The sequence below is a fragment of the Opisthocomus hoazin genome, chromosome 8 (genome assembly GCF_030867145.1).
Source record: "Opisthocomus hoazin isolate bOpiHoa1 chromosome 8, bOpiHoa1.hap1, whole genome shotgun sequence".
In the NCBI taxonomy this organism is placed as follows: Eukaryota; Metazoa; Chordata; class Aves; order Opisthocomiformes; family Opisthocomidae; genus Opisthocomus; species Opisthocomus hoazin.
This window is the reverse complement of record NC_134421.1, coordinates 13824287-13845107: the sequence shown is the minus strand read 5'-3', so window position 1 is coordinate 13845107 and position 20821 is coordinate 13824287. Positions and strand designations below refer to the sequence as shown.

Here is a 20821-nt window from a genome sequence, read left to right as displayed (position 1 = left end):
CGGTGTTTCCTGGGCCTCTTTCAAGGGTCCCAGTCTGCCTACTGTGTTACATTGGGCAGTGCTTCCACTGCACAGCTGGCTGTTCCAAAGGAAAGCCTCATGCCTGGCTTTATAAACCCCTTATACTTTCGTGCTGTTGCCCGGTGGTTTGGAAACGTTGGAGTTCTTTTGTTAATTTTCTAACTTACCCTAACTTCGCTGTAGCTCCACCTTTTGCTTGATTCTAGGGAAAAGCAGCACCGTCGCTGTGTACTGCCTCCACCAGGGAGCCAAAGTCCCTTATGCGAAGTCAGGAGCAAGGAGCCAAATCTCTTCCACTGCCATCACTGCCATCATTTGTATACTAGCAGCTGAGTGTGACATTTCAATAGCAAGGATGACTGTTTGGCATTCAGCTTCTGAAACATCACTCTTGTTGCAGCAACATGTGCTGCACCTCCAGGGAAGGCTGTTTTAGCAGAGAAGGAGAAAAAGGTGAATAACGGCACATGAGATTTTGCAAAAATGATTGAGGTAGACAAAAATTATCCAATGTGCCCTGGAAAAAAAGAAGTTTAAAACATAGTGCCTTGAACTGACCTCTGCAACGATTGTTTGTGCTGTGTATCCCATTACAGCAACTGCTTTCTCAGGACTTTATCAGCCAGCTGTGAGAAATCAAAGCATTTTTCTGTCCTAACCTTGGACATATGGAAATTATTTAACACTTCGATCTGCATAAGGGGTATATATTGTATATCCCGTGTACTTGCTGGAGAGAGGTAATGGTCATCCTGCGTTCCAGCACAATTGCTTTTCTTGGCACTAACAGATAAAAAGCTGGAAAGACATGTAATGACCATGGTCTTAGATCTTAATGGCTTTTCACTTGCTCATAAGGACACCTCCTTGTTGTAGGGAATTCGATTATTCCATCGAATACCTTGTTCAAGGTATTCCTGTTCAGGACTGATATTGATGTGAGCTTCTTACAAAAATGGTTAGTGATCCTTGCTTTTGGATTTACAGAGAACTGAAGTGTCTATATTTCCATGTCTGACTGATAAGCTGAAAAAAGATAGTGGGCTGGAACGACTCCAAGAATATCCTTGATTCACCATCAGGGAGCTGGAATTGTTAGATTTCATCATTTGTAAAGTATTTGGCATTGGCTTGTTTCTGAGAAACAACTGGAATTCAGGGAAGCATTACACGATAGCCCAGATGTGAGCTCCTTCCCATGGAATGGTCCAGCAGGCAGTGTAGGCAGAAAGTATTGTGAAGGACTAGGGCTGAAATGGTCATTCTTGAGGTGAAAAATTACGTTCATCTTACCTGGGCACCCTGCTTTGTATGACACTTTTTCACAGCACTGGAAATCACAAGCCATACTGTGTATCAGATGTACTGCACTGAGCACACAGTGAAGTGAAGTCACTCTTCTCGTAGGTCTTCTGAAAACGTCTCAGCCTGGATAAGGGCATTTAGGCTGATTTGTAGCTTGAGTACCTGCATCAAAGGGGAGATATATAATAAGGATATTAATTAGATGCTGCTGCTGGTGCCTTTTTTTGAGTCAACTTGATATGAGAACACATGAATTTCTAGATTGAGAAATTTTATTGCTTTTAGTGGAGATATCACTTTTCAGATCAAACTGACTTAATCCTGCAAAAGTTTCATTTTTTGAGGCTAAGATGATGGTGTCTAGACCTTTTCAGCAACAAAGATGAAAACTCAGCAGTGCTTTATTCCCCTGATAATTTTCCCATAGACTGTTCCATTACTTGAGGTTTGACCCCTTTCACAGCTGAATGGATTCCACAGTTTTTAGCTGATACAGTTGAAAGCCTTTATAAAATTATTCCAGCTGTATTGTTTTAATCAGCCTGTTAAGATCTGTGCTCACCTGTCTATCTGACTGCATTTTTGTCTGATGGTCGTTAGGGTGAAATTGCAAGATTACATGGAATTAGGGTCACACCGGTGGCCTTAGCCCTCACACCGAAACAGATACATGCCTGCTACATGGACACTGCATTTAAACACGACTCATGCAAATTCGCTGTTATCTGAAGTATTTGACAAATATTTAACCAGAACCTAGGCAAGAAGCTGGACTGGTGTCATGAACATCAAGCTCAATATTTCTTGCTTTGGAGGAGCCCAGCTTTCCGAATTATGTAATTATTTTCTTCAGATTTTTTCTCTAGTTAGTGCTGCATTTTTTGAGAGACATCTTATCTCTTTCTAGTAACAAAGAAAAATAATATTCTTCCCCCCCCGTTGCATTCAGTGCTTCTTATACCAAGTTATTGTTAGTATTGCTTGTTCATAATTGGGATACATTTTATACTTTATTATCCTTTTTATCCTAGATGTATTCCTGGAGCTTTTAGTCTCCAGGAGTTTTGATCTATTATAATACTTACAATTGGAGAAAAGAACACAGCTTCGTGTAATTTTTGTTCTCTTGAAGCAATAATTGCAATATAAGACGTTCCCACTCATCTGACCTCCAACCCTGCAGGATGGAGGATGATTTGTTTTCTTGCAAATTCTTTGCTTTTGCTGGAAATAAGAGAACTAATAGTTCTTTATGGGATATCACATTTATTCCACCAGCTTGATGTATGCTGCACCCACTAATGGCCTCTTTCTCAGTGCAGCATTTTCAGCTGTTCAAGTGTCTACCTTCTTGCTCTGAAGGTAGAAACAGTAGAAGTTTAGGTCTGGAGAGAGGCGATTTTACTGGTGAGATGCCAGAGAGTAGCTAGTATCTTTTTTTTTCATATGTATTTGCTATGTTTTGACCTCACGTTAGAATCTCAGAGGTCTGGTGGAAGCTGCATTAAACACATCCTTTCAACAAATCATCTTCTGCAACTCGGGCTGTTGCATTGAGGTACATTCTGATTTGTAATGGATACAAACAGGACTAGATCTTTCAGTCTTTAAAGGGTGAGAAGTCCTTTCCTTAACATTTTTGGGTTTTTGTTTTTTTGGTGTTTTTTTTTTTTTGCACGTGATAACTAATATTTTAGACCTGCAGTTTCCTGCCAGGCATTACTTAAAAAAAGTACTCTCACCCAAAATGCAGTAGGTAAGAAAATGCCACTTCAGATACATTTTTGTCACTGAACTGAAGCTCTTATCTATCCAACATAACATGTTTCTGCAGGAGATGGTGTTGCTTTTTATTCTGGACAGTGCGTCTTGATGATACGTGTTTAATATCCTGACATCGTGCAAAATACAGATGGAATGCCTCTGGACTTTGACCCCAAGAGCTGCATGGAAATTTGCTAGAACATATAATGGCTGCAGCTAATGTGCATGTATTTGCATAGTTACTAAAATTTAAAAGCTGGCTGTGATAATATTTTCATGGAATTGTATCTTCCGCGATGGATTACCACAAAGAGCTTGTTGATTGAGTTCACTAGCTATTAAAGCGTGCAATTGATCTCTCTTATCTGTCCATACAGGTGAAGTGAGAAGGGCAGCCATGAGCTGCTTTTGACCACTGGCCAAATTCTATCCAGATCTACCTGTCAGTCAGCTTTTAGCAGAAAGCTCTGGCCTCCTGCCATTTTATCTAGTCCAGCTCGTGCGTCTCTTTTCACTCATTCGCTGACAGGAAGAGGAGAAAAAAACCCTCAACTTATCTTCTAGGGAAGACTTGCAATTTTGCCTCTGCTGAAGAGGTAGGACTGGGAGGCCGGTGGCATCTCTCAGGATGCTCTGACTCTTGTAGATCCTCAGCCCTTGACTGCCACACTGAAAAACAGCTGGAGTTGAGGCCAGAGGCCCCAAAGGAACAAGAAACAGCACTAACTGAGACTGGCCAGGCATCACTTTTCTATTCTGCAGCCTCATCTTGCACAGATGAATAGAGAAAAACAAAGAGGGCATTCAGCATTTTGGAGATAGCAAGAAAAAGTGGAGAAAATGAAGAATGTCTCAGATGAGAGTAAAGAAAAGGACTCACAGTCAAATGGAAACTGGCATTTTGAGTTTGGTGGGGCTAAGCAAGGAGGGAGGAATGGAAACCTTGTGGAGGAAAGTCAGTCAAAGACCTAAGGGGAGGGCAATAATCCTCAAAGATCCCGAAAGGTGAATTATTATTTGGTCATTTCTTTTCTGAAGAAGCTGTATGGCTCAATATCTTGTTAGCTAAATGGCAGAGACAAAAAAACATTCATTTTACGTTATAGAACAGTCAGCAGTTTCATCTGTAATAAAGCAAGTTGGTTCCAAACACGGATCATGGCTAAACTCCTGGCACCCTCAGTTAATTTTGTTATTAAGGAACTTGTTTTGAAGAAGCATTCTTAAATCAGGTTTTTCGCTCTTGTCTGCCCTTTGTGTATAGATGTGTATTGGTGAGAGATTTGGAAAGAAAAAAGAAAAAAAAAATTGAAAACAAGCATCAGCATCAATCAGACTGTGTTACAGACTTTGCTACAGAGATGAGAATTAATTTGCAGTTATTCTCCTTTGCTGTATGCCGGTTCTGATTTGGGAGGTTTTGTGTGTTCTACCTTTTTAATATCTAATCTTCCTTTCCAGTTGTGGCTTCCTTCACGGTTTCTGCATTTGCTCTACATTATCCAGGACTCAGAGGTTCAGATAATCATCCATTTCTATCTCAACCTTTTTGCTCATTGCTATTTGTATCCAGACTTGTTGCATGTATGTGTGGAAGATATCATCTGTTCGTAAAGCAAGAGATGAGGCAGAATTCTATTAAAGTCACCAGTGCTTCTGTGATGAGTAAGAACAACAGCAGCAAAGACCAGCAGAAACAGAAAAATAATTTTAGCAAAAATGTATAAATTCCCATCTCCTTACAGTTGTTTTTCAGTGTGAAGTATTATTATTTTTTTAAATATTCAGGCACCAGAAATTCTGAATCTGGAAAAGTTACCCAGCTTTGCTGGATTCCTGGTTTCCTTGACAACCATTCATATGAATAGGAAGGACCTGTTGTGGGGGGAAGTATCAGTATAAAGGAAACCTGTGAATCACCCAGGAAAAAATTAAATTCAAGGTTGAAGTTACAAGTTATCCAGCAAACATTAGCAGAAGAGTCTGTTTTCAGTTAAATAAGGCTCTTCTGATAATGTTTACTGGATACCCATCAAGGGTGGAGCAAACGCAGTGATTTTCCGAAGGTGAGATGCAAGGGAGTTCCTTTTGGCATTCCTCCTGAGGAAGCTATTACAGGTGACAGTCACCTTCTTCCTCCCCGGCTCTTTGGTCACTTGGAATTGGTCTCTCTCTCTCTTGGTTTTGGTTCTTTTTTCTTATTATTATTTATAAAAAAGAAATACAGTGTGCTAAAGACAAGCGTGAATGTTACCTATATTTAATGTGCTTTTCCCCTCCTTTCTCAATGATTCAGTTAACCCAATATGAGCAACAAGATGCTGATAGTGCTCTCCTGAAAGCAAGAGAGTGAGAAAGGGGATCAGCCAGATGTCCCTGCAAAGAGTTCAGATATTGTGCGGTATGGTCAATGTGAAATGGGAAGGATTACCCTGAAACTTATCCTGATCTGTGTTAGTGCTGCTGGAATTTCGATTCAGTTTTCATGAATGTGAGAAGAGATACAGCATCACAGCAGGATGAAGTTCTCCCTGTGTGAAACTGAAAAACAGTGATGAGAAAAACTGTGGATCAAGAAAAGTTCCTGTCCTCTGCCAGCAATACAATTATATATGTTTTTTATATATTCTTTTTATGCTTTGTATTGCAAAAAAAACTTAGTAATATAATGGTCATTAAAATGGTGACAGTATTTTCCTCCAGTTTAGAAAGGACATGAAAGCCCCAGTTCTATTAGCTTTGTCTTAAATAGAGGTCACGTGATGTAAAATATAAAAAAAGTGGCTACTTCTAGTGTTCATAGAAGCAGCAAAGCACTGAACAAGTAATGAAAAAGCTGTGAAAACAAGTTATCAGCTGTGTCTGGGAAGCTGTTTATCCAGTCTGAGGAAATAATAATTTTGATGGCTATCTGGTTCACACATCAGAATTTCCAGGGCTGTTTCTCATTCCTGGGCTATTTGTAAGGGCTGCCTGAAGACAGCAGCTACCAAAGAATTTGGCTGGTCTTCCTTCACAGAGATCCCTCCAGCTCTAAGTTCTTGCACCATGTGGATTATGCTGGTTTTCAGATCAGTGTCAGATACATTTCAGAACAATTAACATAAAATTTGTGCAAACCTACGACACTCTTTATGACTGTGCTGTGGCCCAGAAGGTTTGTGTTGTTTTGCTTTGCTTACTCTTTTTTAAGAACCTGAAGTTAGTTTATCACCTGACCGATATAATCTTTAGAAAGATGGTGCCTGTGTTAAAGTTGGTGAGAGACAGTAGATGCTGAATACTTTTGGAAATCCAGGTTTTCATCAAGTCATTCATTACAGAGCCTAATTCACATCTCTATTTCAATCAGGATATTCTAGATGCTGTGTCTTTTTTATAGCAAAACCTGGCGTGAATGCCCTAGGAAGACAGAATTACCTATAGACTGCCCTTTCAAATTCCCCCAGCTTCTTCCGTTTTCTGACTCCTCCTGTTTGCTGCTGACTGTTCCCCCACCACAGTGAATCTGCAGCCATCGGGCCTGGGTGCCAGTGGGATCTGCATCTCTTTGATTCCGTTTATTAGCCCAGGTCTGAGAGGAGTGCATTAAGTGTCACCTTCTGCCTCCTGACCTTCAGGCTCTTACGAGATACTGGCTGTAGCGGTGCTTCTGTGAAGTCAGCTGAGCAGAAAGGGTGTCTTTTATTTGGAGGGGGGAAGGGGATATTATGTCATAGTTGAGGATTATTTTGATTGATTTTTTTCCAAACAGATCTAGGAAGATGCAGTGAATGTAGTGAGAAAATCAATACAGTATTGAAGGTTGCATTTTTCCACTGTAAAGTGTTTAAGGACATGCTGCCAGGGAAAACACTCCATGAGCCAAACTTCCCTCATCTTACCATGCTGAACAGGAAGCACTTTTTGTAGGTGAGGGGGTGCTACATTGCTATACATTCTGTGGGACAGCGAGGAATTCTGTTAAGAAAATAGAAAAAAACATTATTTAACAGACAAGAGGGTCTGACAGGAACCTCGTGAAGTCCAAGAAGAAGTGCAAAGTCTTGCACCTGGGAACTACCACATGCACCAGTATACACTGGGGACCACCCAGCTGGAGAGCAGTTTGGCAGCAAAGGATCTGGGGGTCCTGATGGACACCAGGCTGAACATGAGCCAGCAGTGTGCCCTTGTGACAAAGAAGGCTGATGGTAACCTTGGCTGCATTTGACAAAGTATTGCCAGCAGGTCGAGAGAGGTGATCTTTCCCCTCTACTCAGCACTGGTAGACCATACCTGGAGTGCTGGGTCCAGTTCTGGACTCCTCAATACAGGAAAGACGTGGACTTACTGGAGAGGGTCCAGCCAAGGGCCGTCAGGGTGGAGGGACCGGAACATCTCACATATGAGGAAAGCCTAAGAGTGCTGGAACTGTTTAGCCTGGAGAAAAGAAGGCTCAAGCGAGATCTCATCAAAGTATATAAATACCTGAAGGGAGAGTGCAAAGAAGGCAGTCAGGCTTTTTACAGAGGTACCCAGTGACAGGACAAGGGGCAGTGAGCACAAACTGAAATGCAGGAGATTCCATCTGAACATCAGGAAACACTTTTTACTGTGAGGTTGACTGAACACTGGCACAGGTTGCGCAGGGAGATTGTGGCGTCTCCGTCCTTGGAGATACTCAAAAGCCAGCTGGACACAGTCCTGGGCAACCTACTCTAGGTGGCCCTGCTTGAGCAGGAGGAGTTGGACCAGGTGACCTTCAGAGGTCCCTTCCAACCTCAACCATTCTGTGATGCTGTATGGACTGAAACCCATTCATCAGGAGAAGTCAGGATAGATTTTCTTCTGGTAGGGAGGCAGTCAGATCTGGTCAAGTGGGGAAAGGCTGCATTTGGAAGGGAAATACAGTCCCCGGTTTATGTAGTTGTCTAGCTAAAACTCGAGTGCTTTATTCAGTGGTACTATATACCGATCTCTCAATCCACGAAGCATACAGCAATCCAGGTTTTCTGTTGACCTTCAATACTTAAGGGAAGATGTTAATTAATGAGAGAAGCATGTACAGTCCTACAGAATTTTAGTCCTACAGAATCTCAGTTTGGTTTTCCTCTGCTTCTGTGCTTGCTGCTGTTTTTATGCTCTGGTCTGTGTATATATAAACGAGCATTAAGGTAAGACAGCAAATACATTATCTCTTTTCCTGTGCTTCACCTTACTGCTTTGTTTGTCATAATTTAATAACATAGCAAAGAGAAAGGTGAGTGCAGCAAATCATATTTGCAAACAATTTGTCTTAGCTTGTAAGATCAATGACCTTTAAGAGCACGAAGTTTAAATAGAAATGTAGTAATAATTGAATTTAATTAATTGGGCTTTTAGCAAATACGAAACTTTTTCTCATCCTGGCACGTAACTTCAAAGTTCATTTTTCTTCTCACTCAACTAGAGCACCTGCCCTGTTCTTTTCCACACTGATGTTCAAGACTGGCACCCATCCCTGTACCCTACTTCCCACCTTTCTCTTTCTAACTGCTGTTTTCTATGTTGTTGTCCCAGTGAGGATAAGGTGGCAGCTGTTAATAAATATAGAGTAAGACGCGTGGAAAAAAGAGAATCCTAACTTCATGTGTACAGTGTTGGGTTCTGAATTAGCCACGACTACTTAGGAAAATGGGTTTGCTGTTCTGCTAGTTCTGTAAAAACGGATGTAGCCCAGATTAAACTGGTAGTTAGCTGAGTCCAGACAAACAGGAATTGTAAATAAGCTGTGGCACACTCTGCTGCAGGATGTTATGGTTGCTAAAAACCTACAGGACTTCAAAAATCAACCAAATTCACAGATGAAAAACCCATCAAAAGCTGTTAACGAAAAACATACTATCTCTAACTCCAAAATCTGGTCCAAATTGCCAGAGGATGGGAGTATACATATGGGGGGGGGTATTGCTGTAAAATTTTCCTGTTTTCGTATTCTTCAGTAGATACCTGCCATGATCCACTATCAGAGGCTGGCTACTGAGCTTAGTGGACAGTTGGTCTGATGCAGTACAAGCACCCATAAGTTACTTGTCCTTTCCTGTTGGTCACTGTTCCTGCTGTCGTTCTGTTCATGTTGGTAGTGTTTTCTGAATTTGCACTCTGCTATGTCTGCAAGACCAGGTCTCCATCTCTTTCAAACAGGCTCAAGACACCTGCCCATGTACAGATTTCAGTTACAGCTACAGAGCAATCAATACTCACCTGGGACACCTGGGCGAATTTCCTCATCACCTGTTTGTGGGGTAAACGTAGCATACTCAGGCAAAAAACAAAATAATCACTACAGTTCCTTAGACAAGAGTCGAAGTCTGGCTGAATGTATTTGTGATAACTTGATAGAAGAGTTGTGCTCTTTGATCTTGATGTGTGGGCCGCCAGACTCAAGTGTTGTTAAAGGTAAAAATACCTAAATACCTAATTAAAATTCCCTAAATACTTGGGAATGTAGTCACTATACAATTCATTCACAAACAGAGGAGGAACCACCATTTTCCCCTCTCTCCGTCATAGAAACACAGAAGCTTGATTTTAAGCTGTAAGTCTATATTAGACGTCTCTCCTTAAAAATGGCGCTTATGCTAATTCCGATGAAGATTTATGCAGTGGTAGCAACTGTGAGAAAGCTGAGTTAGGCTGTGTACAGCCACTGTGTTTTAGCCAGCTTTTCCCAGAGGTAGTCCCAGAGCATAGTTAGGGAAGACAACTTGCTGGTAAAGTATCGCTGAACACAGAGGCTGTTGCTCCCACTTCTCTGGCATTTACCAGAGTGATCAGCTGTGTACACCACGCAGACTCATGGGCATGTCATTTCTATATTCATAGCCAGAAGCACTGAATAATTTAGATAATTTAGTGTGTTTTCAGTCTTCAATTACGGAAAGAATAAAGATGGTTCTGATGAAAGATATTTAGTGAGAAGATACTATTTCACTTAGCTTACTTAAAAGAATCACTGTCAGCACCAGCTAAACGCCTTTCTTCACTCTCATCTCATGAACAAAAATCCAGGTCTTGAGAGCTAGAGTTCCGAGGTATGCTATTTCTGCTCAAGTGAGAATTATACAAATGGCAAAGTATATCACGCTATTTTGTTTCACTTTCCTTTTTTACTAACTCTATGTTTTTCTGTTTCTTCTGTATCTTCTAGGAATATTTGTTCTCTGAAGGCAACTCTGATCTGTCTTGTAAAGGAAATGATTCACAAACATTCCATATGTGGGCCTTTTTAGCTATGCAAGAGAAAAAATGTATTAAGAATTACAGAAAATATTTAGACAATATTTAGGTAAATGAAGTGGCTAAATGTCACCAGTTATATCAAAGTGGACAGTGTGGAGGTTGCAGAATTTTGCAAGAGTTTGTGCTTAGGCCACCTTAATTATCTCAAACTGGCCCTTCTTAATTACTAAGCACCTATTCAACCATAGTGTTCTTGTATTTCTTTTAGTAAGACTATATGTAATACCCAGAGAGAGTGAGCCTTGACAGTGCTGTTGTGCAGCATAAGGAGTTTCCTTGGCATGAATTTGAAACCGTTACATTATTCATGAATAGCAAACCAGTGAAGAAATTATGCTGGGGACTAATTAGGACCCCTGTTTGTGTCTTAGTCAACTCTACATCAGAGAAGAGAAAACTGTAGATACATTGAACCGATTGACAGTTCAAGCTTCAACATATGCTCAAATCAAACATGTGCTAGCCAGCTGTGGTGGACCATTTGGAGTAGGGACTGCTCCCTTCATTTTCAAAAGTGATCCTTTCAGACACCAGGCTTCAGGATGGTAGGCTTTTGGCTTCTGTGTGCCAAATCAGAAGGAACAGCCAGGCAAGGATCTCCTCTCTGCAGTGATACATGGCAGTGATGTTAGATACCAGGAGTCTCGAGAGCAAGGAACGTAACGGCTCCTTGCTGGTGGCTCTTACCTTTCCAGCCACCTTTTACCTTCCCTGATTGTCTCAGGCTATCCACACAAAATTTGAACCCCTGCCTTATTAGGCTTATCTGCATAAGCGTGTTAGGACTTATTCTGGGGCAGTATTGCATTTGGACTAATTAAATGAAGGACATGCCATCCAAAATTAGTAACATAGTGGTGGGTAATAATAAAAGCAAGCTCAAGCCTGTAAAATGACTTTAACTCCTTTACCACGTCAGTATGACTATAGAGCTGATCTCAATGGTTGGTCCAGCGCAAGGGCATCAAGTGGCTGATTCAGAATAATATGCAGAGTTCAGCGAAGCAAGGTAAATACTGCTTTGCTGACACCTTGATGTGATGGTCCATTCCTAGGGCCATTATGTGGGAGAGCGAGTACAAGTAACTAGAGTTTTGAGGGTGTGAGTTTGAAATTACTTCTGTTACACACATAGAAGAAATTTCTGAGGAGCATTGAGGTTTATTTTTCTGTAACTAGAGACTTAATATTGGCATATATCTGGGAGACAGAAAATAAAATTCTCTTCTAAGCACCATACAAATTAAAGAGAGAGCAAGCAAGAAAAAACAAAATAGAATTATGGCTCTTTAGACCCATAAATAAAACCACACTATGTGTTACTTCACTCTTATTTCTTTCGTAGTGGTTTAGACTAGAGTCCTAGCATTCCTTCCTTCTGGCATACTACAGTGCAAATCCTACAGAGAGCACAAGTGAATAACATATAGATATGTGTAGGTGACAATGCCAGCCAGACTGTAAATACAAGTGATTACATATGAATTAATGCACAGACAAGGGAACACACAGATGGGTTGCCAGGATGAGATACTTTTCAAAACGTAATACAAAACTTCACACTTCAGTTTGCACTTTCAGTTTCGGGGTTGTTTTCAGACAACCTGCTTTTCCCCTTAAAATTTTGCCTTTCTCCTTAAAGGTTTGCTCTAGTACCTGATAATAAAAAGACTGAGAGTCTTTTTAATTAACTTAGCAGTGGGGGGAAGCTCTGCTCTTGTGCAGAAACCCGGAGAATACAGAAGAAAGTTGTGTGCCGTTTTAAAGGGAGAAGAACAGGTCAGCTTAGATCAGCAGAGGCCTTGTTACTTTATATTCAAAAAGAAATGCACTCTGAGCATCTGTTATTTGCCTTTCTTCAATCACTCTTCCAACTTCCAAATAAAGTTTAGGAACCCATTCTATTACGGGAAGGTTTTCTTGAAGGATTTTGGAGGAAATGAGCTCTTCTGTGCAAAAGCTGTTTCACATAATAAACTTTAGAATGTCAGTGAATAGATATGAGACAGTTAAACAACAGAATAAATCTTCTCAGTTTTATGAATGCACTGGATTTCTGCCTACTTTCTCTGAAGTGTAACACGCCAGGACAAATACTGAAATCTGTCTCACGCAGGTCCCCTATATACAGAATACTAATTGAAGTTAATGAGAGCATGACTCAGGGGAAAACTTCAAATCTTGGAATTGTAGTGTATGCCCTTTAAAACATTAAACAAGAAGAGTTTCAGACAGAGCAATAGGAACTTTTCAAAAAGTTCTGTATCCCACTTTCAGTAGTGACTTTTGATATTTGAGAACTTGAGTCTCGCAGAAAGAAAATTAAACATAGCTCATGGTACATCCTAGTGCCAGTAGCACAAAGAAATACTGAGTTCAGCCTCCCAACTTATTTTAGAAGCTGTAGAAATGTTTTGTTTAGCCCTTACTGAAGAAATGTAAGTGTTTGAGTTTGCCTCTTCAATATATATCAAATAAAAAAATGTGGCTAAAAATGTTCTCCCACTTTCTCCAATTTTGGGTATATCTGTGTGATGTCAGTAGTTGTAAGTTAAAGATGTAAGGCTTAACGAAAACTTTGAGTTTGTAAGAATTTTTTTCAATTTTCTGGCCCATTGTTCCAAATGAGTGGCCTTTTGAAATTCTGACCTCCAAATCTGTAAGCAATAAAAGGAAAAAAATGATGTTTGTTACTTTAGAGTGAGAAAATTCTGGGAGAGGGAAACAAAAGTGTTTTTTTTCATTTTATAATGAATAATACATGTGAAGTTTTGGATTAAAATTAATCAATTTTATCAGGATACATGGAAGTCTCAGAGTGGATTGTACCAGGTTGGAAAGGCTCAGCTAATTTTAATTATATTGTGTAAAGTGGTTGCCTCAGAGAACCTTTTTTTTGCAAGCTTTCAGAAACTTCAGCGTATCTCAGAGCTTCTGAAGTTAGTTTAAAAGCAGGATTTTAGATGACTGTTTCCACCTCAGAGATCTTCCACTGTTACAAGAAACTAGTGTCAGGAAGAGTTTCTCTCTCTAATGAAGTTATTTTTTCTTCCTCTTTCCCACTTCGCGTTTCCTGTCAGTCGGAAGTGTCTTGGATCCCCAACAAACACTACTCTGGGATTTACGGGCTGATGAAGTTGGTTCTCACTAAGACTCTACCTTCCAGTCTTGAGCGAGTCATTGTCCTCGACACAGACATAACGTTTGCCACTGACATTGCTGAGCTATGGGCCGTCTTTCACAAGTTCAAAGGTATTCTAATGATTTTTTTACTGTCTTTATTTGTGGGGGAGGGAGAATGGTAAAGCAAACAGTACAACGGGGTAAAAAGGCTATCTGAGATTCGTTAAATATTTTCACTCTTTCAGTCTTCGATGTTTCAATGTGATTGTTCTATTTGTGAGCTCTTTCCTCAACAGTGTTCCGTATAGAATTATCTATTTAGTTTGCTTTACTGATCTAATTATTTGGGACAGGTGAGAGCTTGACGATACAGTAGATGATAAAGAATTACGAGGATGTTGTAATGACCTACCTTTCAAGCACCTGTTGGTATTCAATACTTGGAAAAGCTTGTTTTATATTACTATTTATTGATAAAAGGTAATTACTTTTAGTGTAACTTTTCTGTGTTACCACTGAAAATGAATGAAATTAGGATCATACTTGAACCAGGGAGGAGGATGAAGGGAGCAGATTTGTACATTGTACATAGAAATGAGTTACTGCTTGCTCTTCTTAGTGAGTTGATAAAGGATTTTTGTAACTGAAGTATCCACCTAAAGTAGTTTACCTATACATTTCCCACAGCTCCTTGAAGAACTCCTTGATAGTATGACCAAGAAAGGACATTTTCAGAGTAACTGTGTAAGGAGATGCTTACAAAAAAGCTCCCCACTACCCTGTCACAAACTAGAGCATTTTCCTGGCTAACACACTGCTAAAACCATTTAATTCTCCCAGGCTTCGCTGTTGCCAGTTTTTCAGAGTCAGGGACATGCTCTGTTGTTCTCCTCTTGCCCTCAGAATATGTGCTGGAGTGCTGGTAAGTGCAGAGGCATTCCAGTATCCTGGTTTGAAGATTTACAGCCCCATAAAAGTGTACCCTTGATGCATATCATCAGCTCTCTTAAAATCACCTCAAGCAAAGTCAGCCTAAGCAAATGGGACTGTTTATTTACAGAAGCCAAAATAAACCACTCTGTTAGAAAGGTGACAGAAAAAAGGGCACATTTACGGTACTTACCCCATGCTGAAATCCACAAGGCCTCTTTGCCTTTCCCAGCACCCAGCTAAAAGGCAGGAGCTGTTATCTTCAGCTCTGCAGTCGAGGACTGGGTTTTAGTGCTTGCTTCTCCGTGCATTTGTTTCCTTTCCCTGCCCTGGACACACCGATGTCCCTTCAGCAGGCCAGAAGCTAACACCTTTGGACTTAACTGAACTGTTCACAACCTTGCTTCATTAAGGAATATAAAGTTTTTCCTCCTCTTCAGGTGTTGTTCAAACCTCTTCACCAAGCTTTTCCCTACACTGAACCTTGAGATTCATATGAACAAACAGATACCTTGACAACCACAGTTTACATAAGTGTATGCGTAGGGAGTAATGCTGTGCTATTGTACTGTCTCACTGTGTGCTACTGTCCCATTAATAGTAACATTTCACTGAATATGGTGTATTAGCATGATGTAGCAGGTAAAGAAATGTGTATAAACTGAACTTGGGCATAGAGCACTGTGTGGTCAAAGACAGCAAAATCTGAATGGAGACAATGAGGGGGATCATCTTCTTGCTTATATTTTCTGCCATAGTTTCAGTTAAGTTCTTTGCTTTTTACTGGGGGAAGAAACCAAGCATAAAGACTGCTTGTAAAGAAAGGAATATGCAGCAGAGGCAGGACTAAGATTGAAAAAAATACAGACGGAAAATACAGAATCATGGAGAAGGAGAATTACTGAAAGTAAAAAAGTGGGTGTAAGTCAGTCTCCACACAAGGTTGTTCAGCTGATTAGAGCTGTGAAAAGCTCTCACTTACACATGGAGACAGAATTCCTGTGCTACTGCCAACCCTCATAACATATGTGTCACAACTCCCAAATGTACGATTTTTGTAAGTTGTCCAGTCTGTCTTTTTAATTCCGGCTGACCACCTGCTTCTCCACAATTTTTTAATCCTGCCAGTAAATTGGTCAGTGTCTACATCTGCTCATCTCCCAGGTGGTCGTGCACATATAAAGAATTAACGGGACAATCCCGTAGCCCTAGGAGTTGACCAGGGTGGGAGAAGACATTGGAAGGCACATATGCCCAAAGTGATCCTAAATGTTGGGGAGGAAGAGAACTGAAACTGTCTGAGCACAAGGTTGTGCTCCAGCCTGTATCATAAGATGCAGTCCCATTAGACAAAGACTTAATGGACATGGATCATCCTGGAAAGCAAGGGCAAGTAAGTTGGAGAGATACTGTTGCTCTTTTACTGCTTTGTAAAAACTGGTTTAAATCATATGGAGATTCTCAGTTTGTCCTCAGTGTCTTTTTACTTTTCCTGCCAGCATTACAAAAGATTCAAAGGATGTCTGATGTCTTTAGCCCCAAATATTCCTCTAAAGGTTCTGTTTTTAAACTAATGTTTTTATCTCCTCCTTGCTTCTCCCTCAGAAGTCTCAAGTAGGTTTATGATGATTTCTTTGGGATAATTTAGTGTGTTTGTTTAATAAACAGCAGAGAAGTAAAACTCCTGTGAAGGGAAGTTCTACACTCCAAAGGAACCTGACACTATACCCAACCCCAGCTTGGAGGACAGCTTTAGAACCACAGACTCTTCTAGAAATATTCCAACACCCAACTGTTGGCTAGAAGTAGCCATTATCAACCTGCTTGCACCAGGATGTTGTCTGAGCAAATCAAAGATTTTTTCACATCAGTGCAGGAAAGGCAAGAGCTTGCTTCTGCCAGTTGCTGCAGGGTAACCGACAGGACAGTCCAGCACAGCCTCTTCCAATTTACAGCCACACAGATAAAGAGAGAGAACGTCCTAGAGTCTGTGATTCTTTCTGTGCCCAGAAGGACTTTTCCTCTCAACAAAAGTAGTGACAAAGAGACCAGTAGCTCAGATTGCTTTTACCTAGGACGCCACACTTTGAAGAAACTGTGATTCAGGATTATCTTGCAGTTTAACCAGGTCCAATTTGCTCTGTAGAAAGACCCGCAGTATGTTTTAAACAGCACCTGCAGTACCCAGTATTCCTTGTTCTGCAAAGGCTCTGCTTCCAGTTATCTTAAGAGTTGCTGAAAAGATCAGATCCTTACATAGTAACTTAGTATTTTAGGTGATAAAGCTACTATTACCTTCACTCTGTACATGGGAAAAAGGGAGTAGGATTCCTTAGTAAATTATTGCTCTTCTACCCTTTTCTGATAAGCCCTTTGCATACGCCCTTACAATAAGTGATCCAACTATTCTGTAACGGAGTGCATACATTAGGGCTGTACACATGTGATTTTATTTGAAAATCTCTTCTTTGAAGCGGTAACCTTAGGCTTTGGGAGAAATTCACACCTCTCCGGTAGCCTGAAACAGTGTCTTTCAAGCCATGTATCATTTACAAATTTCTCTTAGCAGTTGTTGTGGGTTGTATATTTTTTGTTCCATTTATATGCAAGTTTCAATCTCTATGCATCATTATATCTTTGGGAACCAGTAACTTAAATTTCCAGAGTGAGATCCAGCTTTTCAGCTGGGATTTGGGCATTTCTGCTTTAGCCTCATTCTCTTGCTGTCCCAAAGATAAGCAGTCCGTTTCTCTAGGACAGATATATACCTCCAAAATACAGACTTCAAAGGTGTGAGTCTGCAGCCAGTCTGGTGAAGATAACCTGTCATGCATGTTTTCTGTGACTTAGTTGACACTGATTATGTTTTCTATTCATCTTTCACTGGATTTTGACAGTTCTAAACCTGAGAAAGCATCTCACCTAAGGGCTGAAGAGTGGGACTGTAGATCATACGCATTCTTGGATGAAGTGCTGCAAAGTGTTTCAGGCAGCAAGGATTGGTGTAACTAGTATGCTTTTGTTGCAGAAGTTGTGTGAATTCTTCTGAGAAAAGAACCAGTCCAAAGCTATGCTCTCTGCCCTCAATCTTAAAGTTCTTTTTAAGGCCACATCAGCTAATTGTTTTATTATTCTTTCTCACCCAAACTCTTGGTACTGAAATGTGGTTCTTTCTTCCAAACTTCTGAGTTTTACTCTAACTGTATATTAGATATGGATTCTTGAGAGCATTCACTGTAAGTGGTATTGTGAATTTATATGGGACCTGACTATAACAGTTGTCATAATAGTTTGTGTTACAGGTTGCAGTTCCGGTCAGGATCACAGCCTCTTTGTGCTGGGTGCTGTACGTAGAAATAGCAAGAGACGTCTTTGTGCTTTACCTAGTGTCAGGTGACAGTTATTGTGTCCGCCTGGTTCCTTTAGGCCATTGCTAGGTATGAGTCACAGCGGAGGCCCACAAATGAGACCTGGATCATCGCTGTAGAGATCGGTGTTGAGGGACTCGGTGTGAAGTTGATGGCCACATCTAAGGGCATTATGGTATTATTATGGTATTTCTAAGTACATGTCATAACTCAGAGGCTGTATTGAACAGTGATGTCCCTACTACTGCATGGTAGTCTCACAATCCAGCTAGCTGATATGAGGAAGATTTTAAGTACATTTAAGCAATAGAGACTGGATAGTACCTAAGTAGTGTATTTCAAATAACTCTATTTGTAGGTTAAGTCATCCAAAGAATATAAGCTACAATTAGTGTTCATCTGTGCAAGTAAGTCTTCTCTGGAAAGAGAGGCAATAAGGCAGAGTCACGTACCTCCATTAACCAAGCATCCAAGAAGGAGAAATGGCAAGCTTGATAGGAAGACTGAGATTCCCATATTCATACTTTGCATGAATAAAAACATGCTATAGAAGCTGTTTGCTTTGTGTCAGGAGCTGAAACAATGATAAAATCCATACTGACATCATAAATGCCAGGAAAGGTCAACAGCAATTTTGGTGCGGGATGAAGTGCCCAAAGCTGAAGAGGGATTGGCACATAGTCAATCCCAGACTTAAAATTTGCAAACACTCAGTATGTGGGTGCTTTGGCATATTGGTCTGCAGAATACCTGAGGTAACAATCTAGGTTCCTGCTTTTTTTTGCAGCTTCTTCAGGAAAAGGAGCAAACAAAAAAAATCACAGCCATCGCACAAACAAACAAAAAAAATCACAGCCATCACAAAATCCAACATCTTGTGTAGGTGGTTTAGTAATGATGTTCCTACAAGAACTATCATGCATAAGGTTGTAATATCAAATACATGCATAACTTTTCATTTGTGTGTGAATTTAGCATGCCAGAAAGGGAGATGCTGATGGCACCAGTGAGAGTAGGGCAGAGTCAGCAGGTGCTGTATAAATTTCCCTGAATTTTGCTCTATCAGTGAAGCCCCATTTTAATAAACTATACCTGTCATAGAGCTAGGCTCTTCTTCTGCAAAGACTGTACTTTTTATAGGTGTACTCTTCTTGTGATGATGTAAAATATTCAGTTGTTGCCAAGATTAAAATTTAAAATTCATTGTCATCTGTGGCTGAAGCCAGGATTTGAGCCATAGAATTGATTCTGGGCAGATTCTGTAGTTCAGTCTGTCAGTTTACACCGAGTAAATCATTAAAGCTTCCACAGATCATTCTGAGACAGGATCTCGGTGGGCTGACACACTGTTTGTGTTAATCCTGCAGAGATCTTTCTGTTCCTTCTGGTCAGTACAATAGGTTTTCTTTTCTTACTAATCAAGAGGAAGGCATTAGCAACGAGCACCTTAGTGTGTGTAAAACTCATGGTATGAGTCAGTCTTTTTGTAAAGGAAACAGGACCACATTGTAGCAGAGTGCATTAATGAAATTGTCAGGCAGCTATTAAAATAGCTTAAAATTATCAGGATTTTTATAGGTGTCTAAAAAGGGCGAATGGCACTTGTCTTTGCTCATAAAAGGAACATCTGTTAGCTTCTGAAAGACTTGTATAAGTGTTTAATGGTTAGACTACAGTGCATAGCTCATCCTATGGTTATTCCACAAATGAAATACATTTTCTCTTTGAAAAGGTCCCTGTGGAGACTTTATCTGCTTAAGATTTTCTGTTCCTGATTGTTACATCATGGTGTTTTCTTCTTTGCTGCTGCAGAAGCTTTGAAGCTTCATTGATAAAGAATCCTATTGGTTAGGTATAGCTGGTAGAAATGTTGGGGTGTGTCATGCTTCTCTGTCTCGTGATGCTGCTGTTATCACTTGTGTGTGAACACTCCAGGAGTGAACACTAAATTGCAGTTTTTCCTTGGTGAAGAGCCAAAGAAAGTAAGCATTTAGGACACTTGGAAAAAAGACAAGTTTGCAACTGTGACTGGAGGTTAATTTTGCTCAATTTAATTAGGAGGGGATTAATCAAAGAGATGGGACGTACTGATTCTGTGGGTCTAAGGAAAAACACTTCTGTATCTCCATACTTGTCGGATAAGCTGACTGGCTGGAAGTCCCTTTTTTTCCCATTTTTTCTTGTTCCTAATTGCACTTTGCTTAGCCATGGTATTCCTTTATTGAGGAGGCAGTGTGTAAGAAAGTTGACCTCAGTAAATGAGCTCCAGGGGAGAGAGTTTGTTGTATGGATCAGCATGTGCACATTCTGGTTTATGGGTTTTAATGTGACAAGGGATATAATCAGAAAATTCTGATTATGAATTGCTGCCAAAATAGAATGGCTGCAGTTTCTGAAACATCTGTAGTTCATTTTTAGCTGAATGGTTCTTTGTCTGTTTCTGTCACAGGACAGAAATATTTAGAGGTGAAAGGCCAACAGTGCATAGAAATTGGGTGTAACTCATGGCAGGGGAAATTCTAAAATAAAGTAAAAGAAAATAAAGGATTTGGGTTCTTTATTTTTCCATTTTGATTTGCAAAGGATACCCTTTGGTCATGTTTTCACGCTTTTTCCCATGGGGGCTAGGAATGTTTTAATTAAAAATGAAAGCTGATATTCTCTTGTTGTCTTTTGATTCCACAACTGGAGCTTTCAGAATAAAAACCCACCACATACCACAAGATTTGTAATAAATATTTTTGGCAACACTGAAATTTTGAGGACTGTTTTCGACCTTCTCAACATCAGTTTATTGCTTTTTCTCCATTATTTTTCTCCGGTCTTTGTTACTCTGCCACTCATTCTACAGCTGTCTTTTTGGCTTAGATGCGATGACGTATCAAACACCCAAACTAAACATTGTATGACTCACACAGTCTTAAAGCAAAACACAGTTCCTCTCCTCTGAGATCTTTCTTTAAAATTTAAAGAGATTTTAATTCTATTATTCTGAAATGCTCTAGCTGTGCAGAATGGACCTACAGCTTTTTGGATTGCGTTGCAAA

The 20821-nt window shown here is 40.2% G+C and overlaps 1 protein-coding gene across 9 annotated transcripts in view; it reads left to right on the top strand.

Moving 5' to 3' along the window:
* LARGE1 (LARGE xylosyl- and glucuronyltransferase 1) overlaps positions 1-20821 on the top strand; it is a 290868-nt gene that overhangs the window by 163936 nt on the left and 106111 nt on the right. For all 9 annotated transcript variants that reach the window (XM_075429418.1, XM_075429422.1, XM_075429423.1 and 6 more), the window contains one exon: positions 13434-13605. In XM_075429418.1, the coding sequence (XP_075285533.1) occupies positions 13434-13605 (172 nt within the window). The remainder of the gene's footprint in view (positions 1-13433; positions 13606-20821) is intronic.